The sequence below is a fragment of the Pantherophis guttatus genome, chromosome 3, assembly GCF_059756535.1.
Source record: "Pantherophis guttatus breed Tessera chromosome 3, ASM5975653v1, whole genome shotgun sequence".
NCBI lineage: Eukaryota > Metazoa > Chordata > Lepidosauria > Squamata > Colubridae > Pantherophis > Pantherophis guttatus.
The window spans coordinates 4,385,585-4,402,921 of record NC_142065.1 but is presented as its reverse complement, the minus strand read 5'-3'; the positions used below and the strand labels follow the sequence as shown (position 1 = coordinate 4,402,921).

At 43.0% G+C, this 17,337-nt stretch overlaps 1 protein-coding gene across 1 annotated transcript; it reads left to right on the top strand.

Moving 5' to 3' along the window:
- The first annotated feature begins 3,058 nt into the window (after nt 1-3,058).
- Nucleotides 3,059-11,144, top strand: LOC117659141 (signal-regulatory protein beta-1-like). Its single transcript, XM_087888865.1, has 5 exons — nt 3,059-3,149; nt 6,467-6,808; nt 6,973-7,293; nt 8,309-8,696; nt 10,973-11,144. Exons 1-5 carry the CDS (start codon nt 3,059-3,061, stop codon nt 11,142-11,144), a joined length of 1,314 nt encoding a protein of 437 aa, XP_087744991.1.
- The last annotated feature ends 6,193 nt before the right edge of the window (nt 11,145-17,337 follow it).

Sequence of the window (17,337 nt, the reverse complement as noted above, 5' to 3'; positions counted from 1 at the left end):
CACCAAGCAAGCCACGCCCACAGAACCGGTAGTAAAAAAAATTGAATCCCCCCCCCACAGCAGAGGGTCTTAAAAAAGAACAAGTGACACAGTTAGGTGTAGAAAATTATCAACTCACCGTGTCAACTCTACAAAATGCTGAACAAGGCAAATAACCCTATATTTGGAATATAAATCTGACACCACCTTTTATTATGATGATGGTTTGAATGTTTGAACCTCCCAGTGCAATTGAAACAAGAAACAAGCCAAGTAAACTCGTAACTTTTTCTTCATGGATACTAACAAGGTCGAGCATTCTTTGACAAAAAAAAGATATGATAGTCATTTTAGCGAAGAAAAATTTAATAGGTGAAGATTTGCTTCAGGTTAATCTACAACAGGGGCGTCAAACTCGATTTCATTGAGGGCCGCATCAGGGTTGTGTTTGACCTCGGGGGGGCAGGGGGCGTGGCTGGGGGGGCGTGGCCAGCTCGAAGTCACTCCTGTCGGGGGCACCTGTGATGGCCCGAGAGCTCAGCCAGTGAAAACGGGCTCCAGAGCTCCTGCAACCCTCGGCCAGTGAAAACGGAACTCGGGAGAGCCAGGCCATTAATTATCAATTAACCAAATTATGTTGGGTTGCAGAGCCAAACCAGACAGTTATAGAGGTGCAGATGACAGACTCAATAATTCCTCTGTAGAACTGGATCAGCAGCTCCTGTTTGGGTTGATTCAGTTCTAATAGAGGGAAGACCAGTTCTAATATATAATACAGTTCTACTATATATTAATAATAATAATAATAATAATAATAATAATAATAATAATAATAATAATAATAATATAGAAAATGAGAAGGTGAAGTTCCTGTGGGACTTCCGAATACAGACGGATCGTCACTTGGAACACAACACGCCAGATATCACAGTTGTCGAAAACCGAAACGTACAATTTATTGACATCGCGGTACCAGGAGACACCAGAGTCGAAGAAAAATAACTGGAAAAAAATCACGAAATATTGTGACCTGGCCATCGAAACTACACGGCTATGGATGAAACATGTCACAGTGATACCCATTGTCATTGGGGCACTTGGTACCATGTCCAAGGATTTTATAAGATACATCAGCAAATTGCAGCTTCCTGCAATAACACCAGTGGAACTGCAAAAAACTGCGCTACTTGGAACATCGTACATTTTAAGAAGGTACTCGGTTGATACCTGGGATGCTGGCAGCAACCCCTATCAACCATTAGCGCCAGTCAATGGTATTTGTGATGCATTTTTGAATGTTTGGTTGATTGAGCTTCATATTTGGTAAATAAAGTAAATAATAATAATAATAATAATAATAATAATAATAATAATAAGAAGAAGAAGAAGAAGAAGAAGAAGAAGAAGAAGAAGAAGTAGTAGTAGTAGTAGTAGTAGTAGTAGTAGTAGTAGTAGTAGTAGTACAAGTACTTGGGGATTTTAGAAGCCTCTGACATAATGCATAATAAAGTCAAGGAATTAACTTCAGCCAAGTACATTCGGCGAATTCGTAAGATATTAATGTCCAAATTGAGTGGAGGAAACATCATAAAAGCCATAAATACCTGGGCTATACCTGTGATTAGATACTCTGCAGGAATAATTGACTGGACCCAGATGGAGTTAGACAATTTGGACAGAAAAACAAGGAAGCTTATGACAATGAATCATGCCTTGCACCCTAAAAGTGATGTTGACCGATTATATTTACCAAGAGCAGAGGGTGGTCGAGGACTCCTACAAGTAAAGCAGACTTTGGAAGAAGAAAAATGCAGCTTGAATGATTACATCCAGAAAAGTGAAGAACCAATGATTAAGGAAGTAAATAAAGGAGGCCTTTTAAAGACAACTAGAACAAAAGCAGAATATAAGAAAGAAGTAATTGAGCAGCGAGCTGAAAATTGGAAACACAAAGCTCTGCATGGCCAATACTTGAAAAGTATTGAAGGCAAAGCTGACCAGAAACTAACTTGGAACTGGTTAAGATCAGGAGTACTGAAAAAAGAAACAGAAAGCTTTATTTTGGCAGCTCAAGAACAAGCCCTAGCCACAAACTGCATGAAGGCAAAAATTCAACATGTTACCACCAACAGCAAATGCCGCCTCTGCAATGAGAAAGATGAGACAGTCGACCACCTGATCAGTGGGTGCAGCAAAATTTCACAAACTGACTACCTACAACGCCATGACCGTGTTGCTAAGATCATTCACTGGAAATTGTGCCAGAAGTTTGGATTTGAGTACAGCAAAAACCACTGGGAACATCAAGTTGAGAAAATTTTAGAGAATGAGAAACTCAAGATCTTGTGGGACTTTAGGATTCAGACTGACAGGCACTTGGTCCACAACACACCTGACATAACAATAGTTGAAAAGAAAAAAGTATGCTTCATTGACATTGCAATACCTGGTGATGCACGGATTGAAGATAAGCAGCAAGAAAAAATCACAAAGTACCGGGATTTGCAAATTGAAGTTGAGCGACTGTGGAAAAAGAAATCGTGTGTTGTCCCGATTGTAATTGGAGCCCTTGGAGCAATACCCAAAGGGCTACCCCGCTATTTAGAAATTCTAAATTTGCCAGACTTGAATATTTTGACTCTACAAAAAACCACCTTACTCGGAACAGCTTACATCCTCCGACGATACCTTAACAGTTCCTAGGTCCTTGGTTAGGACTCGAGCTGCTGAGCTATTAACCAGCCTCAAAGGCTGTGAATCTCACCAAAGATTAAATAATAATAATAATAATAATAATAATAATAATAATAATAATAATAATAATGATACAGTTCTAATTGAGGGAAGACCAGCGGCTGAATACTGCCAATTTAGAGATTGATTTTTAGTCCTTCTGAGAAGGCAGCACAACTTCTGTGACTTCATTTACTGTGACTGATGCAATAACTCAAACTTTAGAAACTTGTCCAAATTTAGAAGGAGGAAATGGGAGTTCCTCTTTTGCTATTTCAAGAGGAGGAAAAGATCCAGTGGACTAGACCCTAAAGTCACCCCAGATGTTTCTCCTGCTGCTATCGGCATGGCTGCCTTGAAGTCCTTCAAGACAATCCCTCTTACTGGTCCTCTTCAGCTGCTGCTTTTGTTGATGCTCCTCCTTCCGCAAGATCTGAGTGAGTGTTGACAGCTGAGATCAGGCAGGCTCCGTTCTCAGATTTACAACTGGAGTAAAATCCGGTGCGAGATGAGTATTAAGGCTGCTTCAAACCTCCTGTGCTCTACAGTGAGGAGATCAGAATTCCCTGAAAAAGCCAATTCCAGATGTTAAATTTTGGGGGGGAATCAGGTGGACATTTCTTTCGTTGGTTCCACCCCAAGTGGTTAAGTTTAAGTTTAAGTTTTATTTATTTGTCAAGCATATATAAAATAACAGGTAAAAATATAAGCATAATTTGAATACATGAAAAGAGTAAGAGTAAAAAGGAATATTAGGACAGGGACGGAAGGCACACTGGTGCACTTACGCACGGCCCCTTACAGACCTCTTAGGAATGGGGTGAGGTCTACAGTAGACAGTCTAAGGTGAAAGTTTTGGGGGTTTGGGGAAGAAACTACAGAGTCAGGTAGTTGACCACTCTGTTACTGAAGTCGTATTTTCTGCAATCGAGTTTGGAGCGGTTTACCTTGAGTTTGTATCTATAGTGTGCTCATGTATTGTTGTGGTTGAAGCTGAAGTAGTCATTGACAGGTAAGGACATTGTGGCAGATAATTTTATGTACTATGACTGAAGTCGGCGTAGTTCTAAGTTGTCTAAGCCCAAAATTTGGAGTCTGGTGGCATCAGGTATTTTATTGCGGTTAGAGGAATGGAGGACTCTTCTCGTAAAATATCTCTGGACTCTCTCGATTGTATTCATGTCCGATATGCAGTGCGGGTTCCAGACAGATGAGCTGTATTCAAGAATTGGTCTAGCAAATGTTTTGTATGCTCCAGTTAGTAGTACAACATTACCAGAGAAGAAGCTACGCAAGATTAGTTTAACAACTCTTAATGCCTTTTTGGCAATGTTGTTACAGGGGGCTCGGGCACTTAGATCTTTAGAAATGAGTACTCCAAGGTCCTTGACAGAGTGAGGGTCATCTACAAAGTCAAGTGAGGAACATGAGAGGAAGAACATCAGAGCTCTGGAGTTCTGGAGACCAACTGGGGCCACCTGGTTTAATTTGGTCCTTGGGCTGGGGACTTCAAGAGGAGCCGAGGTGGCGCAGTGGTTAGAGTACAGTACTGCAGCTACTTCAGCTGGCTGCTAGTTCAGCAGATCAGCGGATCAAATCTCACCGGCTCAAGGTTGACTCAGCCTTCCATCCTTCCGAGGTGGGTAAAATGAGGACCCAGATTGTTAGTGGGCAATATGCTATTTAGTAGACTGTCTTTGGTGTAAGCTGCCCAGAGTCCTCGGAGAGTGGGCGGCATAGAAATAGGACTAATAAAATAAAATAAAATAAATAAATAAATTGGGACCACACCTTCCATAACTCATACAATCTGGGTTGGAAGAAACTTGAAGTTTCTTGTTCAAGGCAGGAGTCCTTACACCATCTCAAAAAAACAAAACAAAATGGTTGATCATTTTTTTTCCTTGAAAACCTCAGTGATGGAGCAACCACATTGATGAATAGTTCTCACTCTTAGGGAAGTCCTCCTCCTGACCTCAATGACCTTTGGCTTCAGCTGATATACAGAAATGCAGAACATACAGAACAATCGAGGTGGAAGGGACTTGAAGGTCTTCTAGTCCAAGCAGGAGACCTTATACCAGTTCAGATGGCCATCCAGTCTCTTCTTAAAAATCTCCAGGGATGGAGCACCCACAATATTCTGGAGGCAAGCAGTTCCACTGGTTAATTGTTCTCTCTGTCAGGAAATTTCTCCTTAGTTCCAAGTTGGATCTCTCCTTGATTAGCTTCCACCCGTTGCTTCTTGTCCTGCCCTCAGGGGCTTCGGAGAATAGCTTGACTCCCTCTAGAGTTGGAAGGGACCTTGGAGGTCTTCTAGTCCAACCCCCCCACTCAAGCAGGAGACCCTATACCATTCCAGACAAGTTGCTGCCCAAACTTCTTGTACATACAAACTTGTAAATACAAACATCTTGAGAACTTCCCAGCCTCCTAAAACACGATTTCCTTCAAACAAAATCTCCTGGAAGGTTTTAACAGAATAACAAAGTTGGAAGGGACATTGAAGATCTTCTAGTCCAACCCCCACTCAAGCAGGAAACCCTATATCATTTGTATGGCCTGTTCCCACCTCCCTGGGTGTTTGATTCCTTCTTTCCTCCTTCTTTCGTTTCTTCCTTCCTTCCTTCCTTCCTTCCTTCCTCCTCCCTTTATTCCTTCCTTCCTTCCTTTCTTCTTCCCTCCCTCCCTCTCTTTTTCTTTTCTTTCTTTCTTCCTTCCTTCCTTCCTTTCTTCCTTCCTTCCTTTCTTTCCTTCCTCCTTCTTTCCTTCCTTCCTTCCTTCCTTCCCTCCCTCCCTCCCTCCCTCCCTCCCTCCCTCCCTCCTTCCTTCCTTCCTTCCTTCCTTCCTTCCTTCCTTCCTTCCCTCTTACATTGACCTTCATGAGATGACTAGTCAATTGTCTCATCTTCCGCTTCTTAAGCTCTCTTCTCCCCTACGTTCCTTTCTCAGACCCCTACAAATTTTCACACGGACAGCCCTGGAAGATACAAAACCCATGGATGCATACAAAAAATAATTTGGAGTCAGCAAAGTGGCTTTCCCACGCAGGTAGAAAAGGGGAACCAAAAGAGAATATCTTCCGAAGGCAACTTCTGTTCCATCGGTTGATGGTTCTCACTGTCAGAAAGTTCCTCCTTATTTCTAGGTTGAATTTCTCCTTGATCAGTTTCCATCCATTATTCCTTGTCTGGTCTTCGGGTGCTTTGGAAAATAGCTTGACCCCCTCCTCTCTGTAGCAGCCCCTCAAATATTGGAAGATGCTATCATGTCTCCCCTGGTCCTTCTCTTCACTAGACTTGCTAGGCCCAGTTTCCCGCCACCGCCTATCCCCGCCACCTGGGACAGGCCAAAAATGGACACACGGATCCAAAAATGGAGCGCACAGAGGCCAAAAACGGGACATGCAGGGGTGGCGATAGGTGGCAATGGCAATGGGTGGGGACAGCGGCGATGGGTGGGGGCAATTCCTGCAGCCTGGAACAGCTGATAGGCAATATTCCAAGAGGCAGATCCAACCGCCAATCAGCTGTTTGTGCTGAAGCTGACCACGCTGTTTGCTGTTTGCTGCAAGGAAGTAAATTGCTGGGAGGCAGAGGCCAAAGGGTGGGGGCCGGTGGGTGGGCGGGGCTTCAGCAACATTCACTGTATAAGACACACAGACATTTCCACCCACTTTATTGGTGGGGGGTGGGGAGTGCATCTTATACTCTGAAAAGTACGGTAATTACAAATGTGTCTCTTTGTGTTTCAGTTGTTAGAGGACAGTATACGGAGATAACACAACTTCCAGAAACCATATCGGTGGCACCTGGAGAGTCCATCACTCTACAATGTAAATTGACTGAGTTGGATGTGACCGCAGACGTGCGGTGGTACAAAGGGCTGGACAGATACCAGCCCCCCATTTACAGTAATAGTCAAGGACCTTTCAATCGGGGGGTGAGGATCACCTCAGGATCATACACAGACTTCAGCATCGACATTCAAAATGTCTGCCCTGAAGATGCCGGGACTTACTATTGTGTGAAGTTCTCTAACTGGTACCCAGAGGAGGAACTGGCATCGGGGAAAGGCACTCTGGTCTCTGTAATTGGTAGGTGGTCCCCAATATTGATTTCCAGAGATGGAGGGAGATGTTCAACCAAGAGACATGGGGGTATAAATCCCATGTTCAAAGTTGAGTCTCTCTGACCAAAATAGATCTTGGAGCGTCCCTGAGGAACATCAACTGATGTCTCTCTCTACTTTCTCCCTCAGCCAAGCCATCCCCACCTGTGATTCATGGCCCCAGAAGAAGAATCACCCCAGGGACTTGGGCCTCCTTCATCTGCTCCACAGAGGGATTCTTCCCCAGAGAGATCACAGTCAGCTGGTTGAAGGATGGGAGAGAAATACAGGCTGCCTCGACGAGCATCCTGGACTCTGGTGGAAGGCAGAGCTTCTTGTACAGAGCGGAGAGCACGGTGGAAATCTGGCTGGAGCAAAGAGATGTGAAGTCTCAGCTGACCTGTCAGATCCAACACAGATCATTGGATGGTCGTCTCAGGAAGACCTTCGCACTGGTTAATGTCCTAAGAGGTACCATATTTCCCTGAAAATATGACCTACCCTGAAAATAAGCCCAGCAAATGGGTGTGGCCCCTTGATACAGCGCAGATACCTGTAAGTCCGAGCATGGAGGCAGAGGCATGTGGGGGTGGGGGGGAAAGAGGCAGGCAATCCAGATGTGCTGCGTTGCTACCTGGCTCACGGGAGGCTTGTGGTCTTTGAGATCACTTCAGAGGGTTTGTTGTGTTTGGGGAGCTGGGTCAGGACAGGTTCAGGGGTGAAATCCAGCAGGTTCTGACAGGTTCTGACGAACCGGTAGCGGAAATTTTGAGTAGTTCGGAGAACCAGCAAATACCACCTCTGGCTGGACCCAGAGTGGGGTGGGAATGGAGATCTTGTAATATCCTTCCTTCAGGAGTGGGGAGGGAACGGGAATTTTGCAATATCCTTCCCCTGGAGTGGGATGGGAATGGAGATTTTGTAGTATCCTTCCCCTGGAGTGGGGAGGGAATGGGGATTTTGCAGTATCCTTCTCCTGGAGTGGGGAGGGAATGGGAAGTTTGCAGTATCCTTCCCCTGGAGTGGGGAGGGAATGGGAAGTTTGCAGTATCCTTCCCCTGGAGTGGGATGGGAATGGAGATTTTGCAGTATCCTTCCCCTGGAGTGGGGAGGGAATGGGGATTTTGCAGTATCCTTCTCCTGGAGTGAGATAGGAATGGAGATTTTGCAGTATCCGTCCCCTGGAGTGGGGAGGGAATGGGGATTTTGCAGTATCCTTCCCTTGCCATGCCCACCAAGCCACGCCCACAGAACCGGTAGTAAAAAAAATTGGATTTCACCACTGGACAGGTTCCTTATTTCTTTCTTTGTTCGTGGTGTTAAGTTTTGATCTTGGGCTTCCTGCAAACCAGGTTCGTACGAGGGTTGTCCCCCCCCCCATACCACAATCAGAGACCAAACCCAGTTAGTCTTCCAGCTGCATCTGAGCACAGGAGCCACGAATCCCAACCTCTGTTGACCAATCTCTTTGACTTTCTTTGCTCAGTTCCTCCCAAGGTGCGGCTCACGACCAACCCACTTTCTCCCGTCCAGCTGAACACCTTGGTGACGATCACCTGCAGCATGGAAGAGTTTTATCCAGATGATTCAAACTTGGAATTGTTTATTAACAATGCCCCACGCAGGAAAGGAACGGTTGGCCGGAGGATCTTGAATCCTGATGGGACCTTTTCCCTGAAGACTTACCTGGAGGTGATGGCCACCAAAGATGGGAACAACTCACAATTCAGTTGTGTGGTTCAGCAAAATACCCAAACTCTACTCACTCTAATAATAAAGCTTGTCACTGTGATGGAATCCGAAGACGACAGATGTTTGGGCAGGGCTCCACCAAGTGAGCTCTTCTTAAATCCTTCGAAACGTTTCTTCCGAGGGTTGGGTGACACACACACCCTGCAGCTTTTCCCTTTCTTACTTAGCTGTTTTTTCTTGCACTAATGAAGTTAGCCATCAATATCTCCTGCTTCTGAAACAGAATAAGAGGAGAGTTGGAAGGGACCCTTGGAGGTCTTCTAGTCCAACCCCCTGCTCCGGCAGGAGACCCCTATACCAGTGGTGGCGAACGTATGGCACGCGTGCCAGAAAGGGCACTTGGAACCCTCTCTGTGGGCACGGGCGCCGTCACCCCAGCACAGAGTTCGCCAGAATTCACCGATGGGGGCAGGCCCGGTGGGATCAGGCATCTCATGCGGCAGCCTAGGGGGCGGGGTCCTCGCCCTGGCAGAAAGTGATGGGGGGGAAGAAGAGCCTGATGGAGAGAGAGCTGCAGAAGTGGAGACCGATATTTATAGCAGGCCGATGTAAACATTGGCCTCCGCTTCTGCAGCTCTGGATTCTATTCTATTCTATTCTATTCTATTCTATTCTATTCTATTCTATTCTATTCTATTCTATTCTATTCTATTCTATTCTATTCTATTCTATTCTATTCTATTCTATTCTATTCCATCCTATCCTATCCTATCCTAATAATCCTATCCTATCCTATCCTACTCTACTCTACCCTATTCTATCTGGGGGAGTGAAAATATCTGTCTCTATTCTATCATCTATCTGTCTATCTATCTATCTATCTATCTATCTATCTATCTATCTATCTATCTATCTATTTATCTATCTGGAAGCTTTCAAGAAGAGACTGGATTGCCATTTGTCTGAAATGGTATATATTAAAGGGGGTTGGACTAGAAGACCTCCAAGGTCCTTTCCAACTATTCTGTTCCGTTCTGTTCTGTTCTGTTCTGTTCTGTTCTTCATTCCAATGTCTATTCTATTCTATTCTATTCTATTCTATTCTATTCTATTCTATTCTATTCTACTCTACTCTACTCTACTCTACTCTACTCTACTCCATCTATTCTATTATTTCTTATTCTATTCTATTCCCTATTCCCTATTCTATTCTATTCTATTCTATTCTATTCTATTCATTCCATTCTATTATTTCTTATTCTATTCTATTCCCTATTCCTTATTCTGTTCTGTTCTATTCTATTCTATTCTATTCTATTCTATTCTATTCTATTCTATTCTATTCTATTCTATTCCATTCCATTCCACTCCACTCCACTCCACTCCATCTATTCTATTCTATTCTATTCTATTCTATTCTATTCTATTCTATTCTATTCTATTCTATTCTATTCTATTCCATTCCATTCCATTCCATTCCATTCCATTCCATTCCATTCTATTATTTCTTATTCTATTCTATTCCCTATTCCCTATTCTGTTCTATTCTATTCTATTCTATTCTATTCTATTCTATTCTATTCTATGGAGTGAAAATGTCTGCCATCTTGACTTTTTTGGCTGTACCCTGCTGCCAACCCAGAACGGTTATGATGGCATCGGAATGGAACAACTTGTTACGGCCAACCCATCTCCACCTGCCAACTTGCCGCAGGACCTTTCAATAATTCAATTTAATTATTTAAAAAAAAAATTAAGAAATGATTTCAATTTTTCTCATCCGCCTTCCATTCTGTCCTTCCTTTGGCATCCTTTCTTTAATGATTCTGTTCCACCATTTCTTCGATATTCGTGTAACTCTTGTCCCATGGCGAGTTGGCCATAGTGCAGTGATGGCTAACCTTTTTGCCATCGCGTGCCAAGAGTGGGGGGAGGAAGGTTCATGTGTGCCCACACCCATAATTCTATGCATCCCGCCCTGTGCATGCATGCACAACCCCCGCTCCACCCTCCTGCTCTGGAGGCTGGGGACAGCAAAAATCGTCACTTCCTGTCCAACCGGGAGTTGGGAAATGGGCCGTTTCAGGCTTCTGAGGGGGTGGGGAAGGCTGTTTTTGCCCTCCCCAGATGCATAGAGAGGATCTGGAGCCAGGTGAGAAAGAAAAATGGGCCTTCCCCAACCCCACCTCCCAGGCCCTCTGGAGGCAGGAAACAGCCTGTTTCCCTACTTCTGGTGGGCCCAAAAGGCCTGAAAATCAGCTGAACGGCGCACGTATGCGTGCCAGAGCTGAGTTGACATGCCCACTGATATGGCTACGTGTGCCACCTGTGGTACGCATGCCATAGGTTCGCCATCACTGCCATAGTGAGTTGACTTGCGGTGAGATGTCCTAGACCCCGATGGAGCAGGATTTAAGAGGATTAAATCAAAACCATCCACTGTTTTTTTTCTCCACAGGCTCACCATCACAGCAATCTCTCCTCGTTCTTTGGATCCCGCTTTTCCTGATCAAAGCAGCCATCTTCATTTGCACCTCTTGCCTTTTCCTAACGAAGGCGCGCAGATTCAAAAAGGCAAAATATCATTCCAGAACATCCCAGGGAATGCAACGATCTGGAATTCGGATTAGGAAATTCTAGTTCTGACAGCTTTTCAGGCTGAGGGGTGGGGGAAAACTGGGGTGGGGAAAAACAAACCTGAAATAATAAATCGTTTTGACCTGCATTGAAATGATTAGGAAAGAAATAAAAATGGCAACTGTTTGTTTACAGAAGTTATAAAGGAGCAAAGATTTTTAAAAATCATATAACGTAGGGGTGTAGGTATGCTTTTGAAATATGAAGAAGCGACAACGTCCAATGTTCAGTACTTGTTGTCTACACAGGTAGTCCTTCAGGTATAATAAAGGAACCTGTCCATTTAGGGTCGTGAGTCAAAACTATGTAAAATGAATCAGACTCATTTTTACCGCCTTCTTAGCAATAGCAATAGCACTTAGAATTATATACCACTTCACGGTGTTCTACAGCCCTCTCTAAATGATTTTACAGAGTCAGCCTATTGCCCCCCAACAATCTGGGTCCTTGTTTTACCCACCTCGGAAGGATGGAAGGCTGAGTCAACTTTGAGCCAGTCGTGATAGAACTCCTGTCAGTGAGCAGTGAGTTAGCCTGCAATACTGCATTCTAATAGATAGATAAATAGATAGATAGATAGATAGATAGATAGATAGATAGATAGATAGATTAGAGAGATAATAGAGATAGATAGATAGATAGATAGATAGATAGATAGATAGATAGAGAATTGAGATAGATAATAGAGATAGATAGATAGATAGATAGATGATAGATAGATAGATAGATAGATAGATAGATAGAAATAGACAGACAGATAGAAATAAATAGATAGATAGATAGATATAGATAGATATAGATAGTAGATAGATAGATAGATAGATAGATAGATAGATAGATAGATATAGATAGGTAATAGATGATAGATAGATAGATAGAAGATAGATAGAAGATAGATAGATAGTAGATAGATAGATGATAGATATAGATAGATGATAGATAAAGATAGATAATAGAGATAAATAATAAATAAATAGATAGATAGATAGATAGATAGATAGGTATAATAGAGAGATACTAGAGATAGATAGATAGATAGATAGATAGATAGATAGATAGATAGATAGATAGATAGATACAGATAGAGATAATAGAGATAGATAATAGAGATAGATAGATAGATAGATAGATAGATAGATAGATAGATAGATAGATAGAGATAATAGAGATAATAGAGATAGATAATAGAGATAGATAATAGAGATAGATAGATAGATAGATAGATAGATAGATAGATAGATAGATATAATAGAGATAGATAATAGAGATAGATAGATAGATAGATAGATAGAGATATAATAGAGATAATAGAGATAGATAGATAGATAGATAGATAGATAGAGAATAGAGATAGATAATAGAGATAGATAGATAGATAGATAGATAGATAGATAGATAGATAGATAGATAGATAGATATAGATAGACAGACAGACAGATAGAAATAGATAGATAGATAGATAGATAGATAGATAGATATAGATAGATATAGATAGTAGATAGATAGATAGATGATAGATAGATAGATAGATAGATAGAGATGATAGATGATAGATAGATAGATAGATAGAAGATAGATAGAAGATAGATAGAAGATAGATAGATAGTAGATAGATAGATAGATGATAGATATAGATAGATGATAGATAGATATAGATAGATAATAGAGATAAATAATAAATAAATAGATAGATAGATAGATAGATAGATAGATAGATAGATAGATAGATGATAGATGATAAAGAGACAGAGAAACAGAGAGAGAGAGTGCTGAAACAGACAGACAGACAGACAGACAGACATGGAAGAGAGGCAGAGAAAGAGATTGAGACAGAGAGAGAAATGAGACAGACAGATAGCAATAGCAATAGCACTTAGACTTCCCAGTGCTTTCCAGCCTTCTCTAAGGGGTTTACAGAGTCAGCCTCTTGCCCCCAACAATCTGGGTCCTCATTTTACCCACCTTGGAAGGATGGAAGGCTGAGTCAACCTGGAGCCTGGTGAGATTCCATCTGCCAAATTGCAGGCAGCCGGCAGGCAGCAGAAGGACCCTGCAGTACTGCACTCTAACCACTGCGCCACTGTGGCTCTGTCACAAGTAAATGCTTTATTCTCCATCATGTAAATAGTATCTGTACAGCATACCAAGAGTTAATTTATTTCCACTGCTTAATGTATGTATATATATATAACCACTCCCATATCTAGCTCCTCCCCTTGTATATATAAGGAGCTGTATGCCATTTTCCAGTGCTTCTATTTGTGAATATTCAGTGAATATAGAATGCCATCTGTGATTAAACAGAGCTTTATTTAAATATACTATTCTTACTTTAATTATTGAGTCTGATCCTGAAAATATTGCAACAGGCTCTTTGTACCAAGTTTGTTATGCACATCAAGCAGGTTGTGAAATGAACAATGATCTGGCTTGATGTTTGCTTCAGTTTTTTTTTTTTTTTTACAGAATTTGTTTATTAGTTTATAATGAAGGCATACAAAGAAAATAGAAAAGCAAATAATGGGAAAAAATAGGGAAGGATAAAGGGAAAAGTGAAGGAAAGAAGTGGGGGAAAAGAAAGAAAAGGCATTGACTTCCGACTCCCTTCGGTACAGTACAATAAGGCATTAACATCAAAGCTCAACTTTTTACTTTTTAAACTAGCCATTTCTATAACAACAAATCTATCTAATTGGCATAACCCATGGTCATGTGGCCAGCATGGCTATATGCTAAAGGTGCATAGAATGCTGTTGGACCAGTTGCAATTTCTGGTGGCAAGCAGTTCCACGGATGAATTGTTCTCACCGTCAGAAAATTTCTCCTTAGTTCTAGGTTGTTTCTCTCCTTGATGAGTTTCCACCCATTGCTTCTTCTCCTGCCTTCAGGTCAGTGGTGGGATTCAAATAATTTAACAACTGGTTCTCTGCCCTAATGATTTCTTCCAACAACCAGTTCACCAAACTGCTCAGAAAGTTAACAACCGGTTCTCCTGAAATGGTGAGAACTGGCTGAATCCCAGTACTGCTTCAGGTGCGGCCGGTACGCTCCCATAGAGAGGGGCTTCTCCGGGTGCTGTCAACTAAACAATGTCGACTGGCGGCCCTCAGGGGGAGGCCCTTCTCTGTGGGGGCACCCACTATCTGGAACGAGCTCCCCCCAGAGATACGGAGAATCCCGGATCTACGCACTTTCCGCCGTGCTCTTAAGATTCTTCTATTCCAGCAAGCCGGCCTGGCCTAATTTTCTCCCCTGTTTTAAAATTCTTTTACATTGAAATTTTAATTTGTTTTAAATTATTGGGATTTTTTAATTGTCTTGGGCTAAATTATTTAATTTGGTTTTAATTATATCTTTTAACTTTTGTATTTATGTATTTTATTTTGTGCCTGTTCACCGCCCTGAGTCCTTCGGGAGTAGGGCGGTATATAAATCTAATAAAAGAAAGAAAGAAAGAAAGAAAGAAAGAAAGAAAGAAAGAAAGAAGGAAGGAAGGAAGGAAGGAAGGAAGGAAGGAAGGAAGGAAGGAAGGAAGGAAGGAAGGAAGGAAGGAAGGAAGGAAGGAAGGAAGGAAAGGTGCTTTGGAGAATAGCTTGCCCCCCTCTCAGGAAGATAAATCTATCTCAGCATCTACTTCTGTCCTACTATCGCAGCACCATTGAGAGTGTCCTGACATACCGCATTCTTGCATGGTATGGGAGCAGCTCTGTAGCGGACAAAAAAGCTCTACAGAGAATCATTAAAACTGCCCAGAATATCATCAGACTCCAGCTACCAGCCCTGGACGACATCTTCGAATCTCGCTGTTTGAGGAAGTTGCATAACATTCTCAGAGACTCTTCCCATCCTGCTTTCCATCTTTGTGGACTGTTGCCTTCTGGCAGAAGATACAGAACAATTAGAACTCGGACCACAAGTTTTCTGAATAGTTTTAATCCCAGAGCTATAATGGCACTCAACCATGAACTAAAGGGCCACCATCCGTGAGCTGTTGGACAGCATTACTTGGTCTGTTGTGTGGATGTTTGGGTGGTTTAGGGGTGGAGAATTGTGGTGGGTGGGAGTGTGTTTGGGGATTGTTATGTGTGTTGGACCTGGTCTTTGGGTGTTAAGTGAATTTCGTTGTATGGGTATATTGTGTATACACATCCAATGACAATAAAGTTATTTATTTATTTTGTGGCAGACCCTCAAATACTGGAACACTGCTATCGTGTCACTTGTCCTTCTTTTACCTATTTATCTACTCACATTTACATGCTTTCAAACTGCTAGATGGGCAGGAGCTGAGGCAAGGATGGGAGCTCACCCCATTGCACAGTGTTCGGGTCTCAAACTTGGGCTGCCAGCTTTCCAGTTGAAAAGTTCAGCATCTACTGTAGAGGTACAGTAGTACATACTAATCCACAAAGCAAAAGCAAACAAACACAGTACATTAGAAGAGCAGCCCCCCCACCCACCTTTTGGGCACCAGGGACCGGTTCCGTGGAGAGAAGTTTTTCCGTGGACCGGAGGAGCCATAGTTTCGCGTGCTGCTTGCATCCCACGGATGGGGCTTTGCTTGTTTGCGTGGCCCAGTTTCTGCCATGCCGCGAACGGGTGCCGGTTCGGGGCCCCAGCGATAGAATGCAAAGGCTGTTTCTGCAAGCAGTCCTAAACTATGTGCAAACAAACTGTACAGCAGAATGCAAAGGAACTTTATGGTACTAAACCGGCTTCCAGTTGATGCTGGGAAGTAGTTCCACAATGCAAACAGGCACAGGAATGAAAAAAAAAGGAACCCTTTATCTTTGCAAAGTACCTACAAAGAAGATCAGTACAAGCATGGTGAAAAAACATTTTAAAATACTGTATTTTTTCAGAGTGTAAGATCCACTCCACCCCCCCAAAAAGAGGGTGAAAATTTGGGTGCGTCCTATACACCGAATGTAGCCCCACCCACCCAACATTTGGCCTTTCCCTCCAGCAATTTGCCTCCTTGCAGCAAACAGCCCGTTTCAGCTTCAGCTTCAGCACAGCCTGATTAGCACAAGCAGCTGATTATCGGCCTCCCGAGGATCAGCTGTTTCAGGCTGCAGGGATTGCCGAAAATGGGGCGGCAATAGGCTATGGCAATTCCTGCAGCCTGAAACAGCTGATCCTCGGGAGGCCGATAATCAGCTGCTTTTGCTAATCAGGCTGTGCTGAAGCTGAAACTGAAACGGGCTGTTTGCTGTTTGCTGCAAGGAGGCAAATTGCTGGGAGGCAGAGGCAGATTTTTTTCCCCAAAAAAAGGTAGGTGCATCTTATAGTCCGGAGCGTTTTATACTCTGAAAAATATGGTACTTAAAAGGCAACCACAGTCCTCCAGTCCTCAAAGCAACAACAGTGAAAGAATAGAGGAGAGGAGGAGGAGGAGGAGGAGGAGGAGGAGGAGGAGGAGGAGGAGGAGGAGGAGGAGGAGGAGGAGGAGAACTGTGGGGTCCCTGATTCTCTTGGACCTTGGTGGTTTTCTTGCAGACGTTCCATTACCCAACAAGGTAACATCATCAGTGCTAGAAAGGAGCAGGAGAAGAAGATTACAAATCAACAGTTGGAAGGGACCTTGTAGGTCATCTAGTCCAACCCCCCCCATCCAAGGAGGAGACTCTGTACTGTTTCTGACAGATGGTAATCCAGTCTCTTCTTGAAAGCCTCCAGTGATGAAGCTCCCACAACTTCCGAAGGCAACTTCTGTTCCATCGGTTGATGGCTCTCATTCTCAGTGAAACAGAAGAGAAATCATTGCTTGCATCTTGGTTTATTCCACCCTCTTCTTTTTTTTTTCTTTTCTTTAATTTATATGCCGCCCTTCTCCGGAGACTCAGGGCGGCTTACAATGCGTTAAGCAATAGCCTTCATACTTTTGTATATTTATACAAAGTCAGTTTATTGCCCCCCACAATCTGGGTCCTCATTTTACCTACCTTTGAAAGGAATGGAAGGCTGAGTCAACCTTGAGCCTGGTGGGATTTGAACTTGCAGTAATTGCAAGCAGCAGATGTTAATAACAGTGCTTTAGTCCACTGTGCTACCAAGGCTCTTCTTGCATACACCTCCATCTGTTATCTTCTACTTTGGGACATTATCGATCTTGAACACCAGAATACCTCCGTCATCACTCTTCCATGGAACAGTTGTGCCAAAGAAAGCAATTGGCTCAAACTT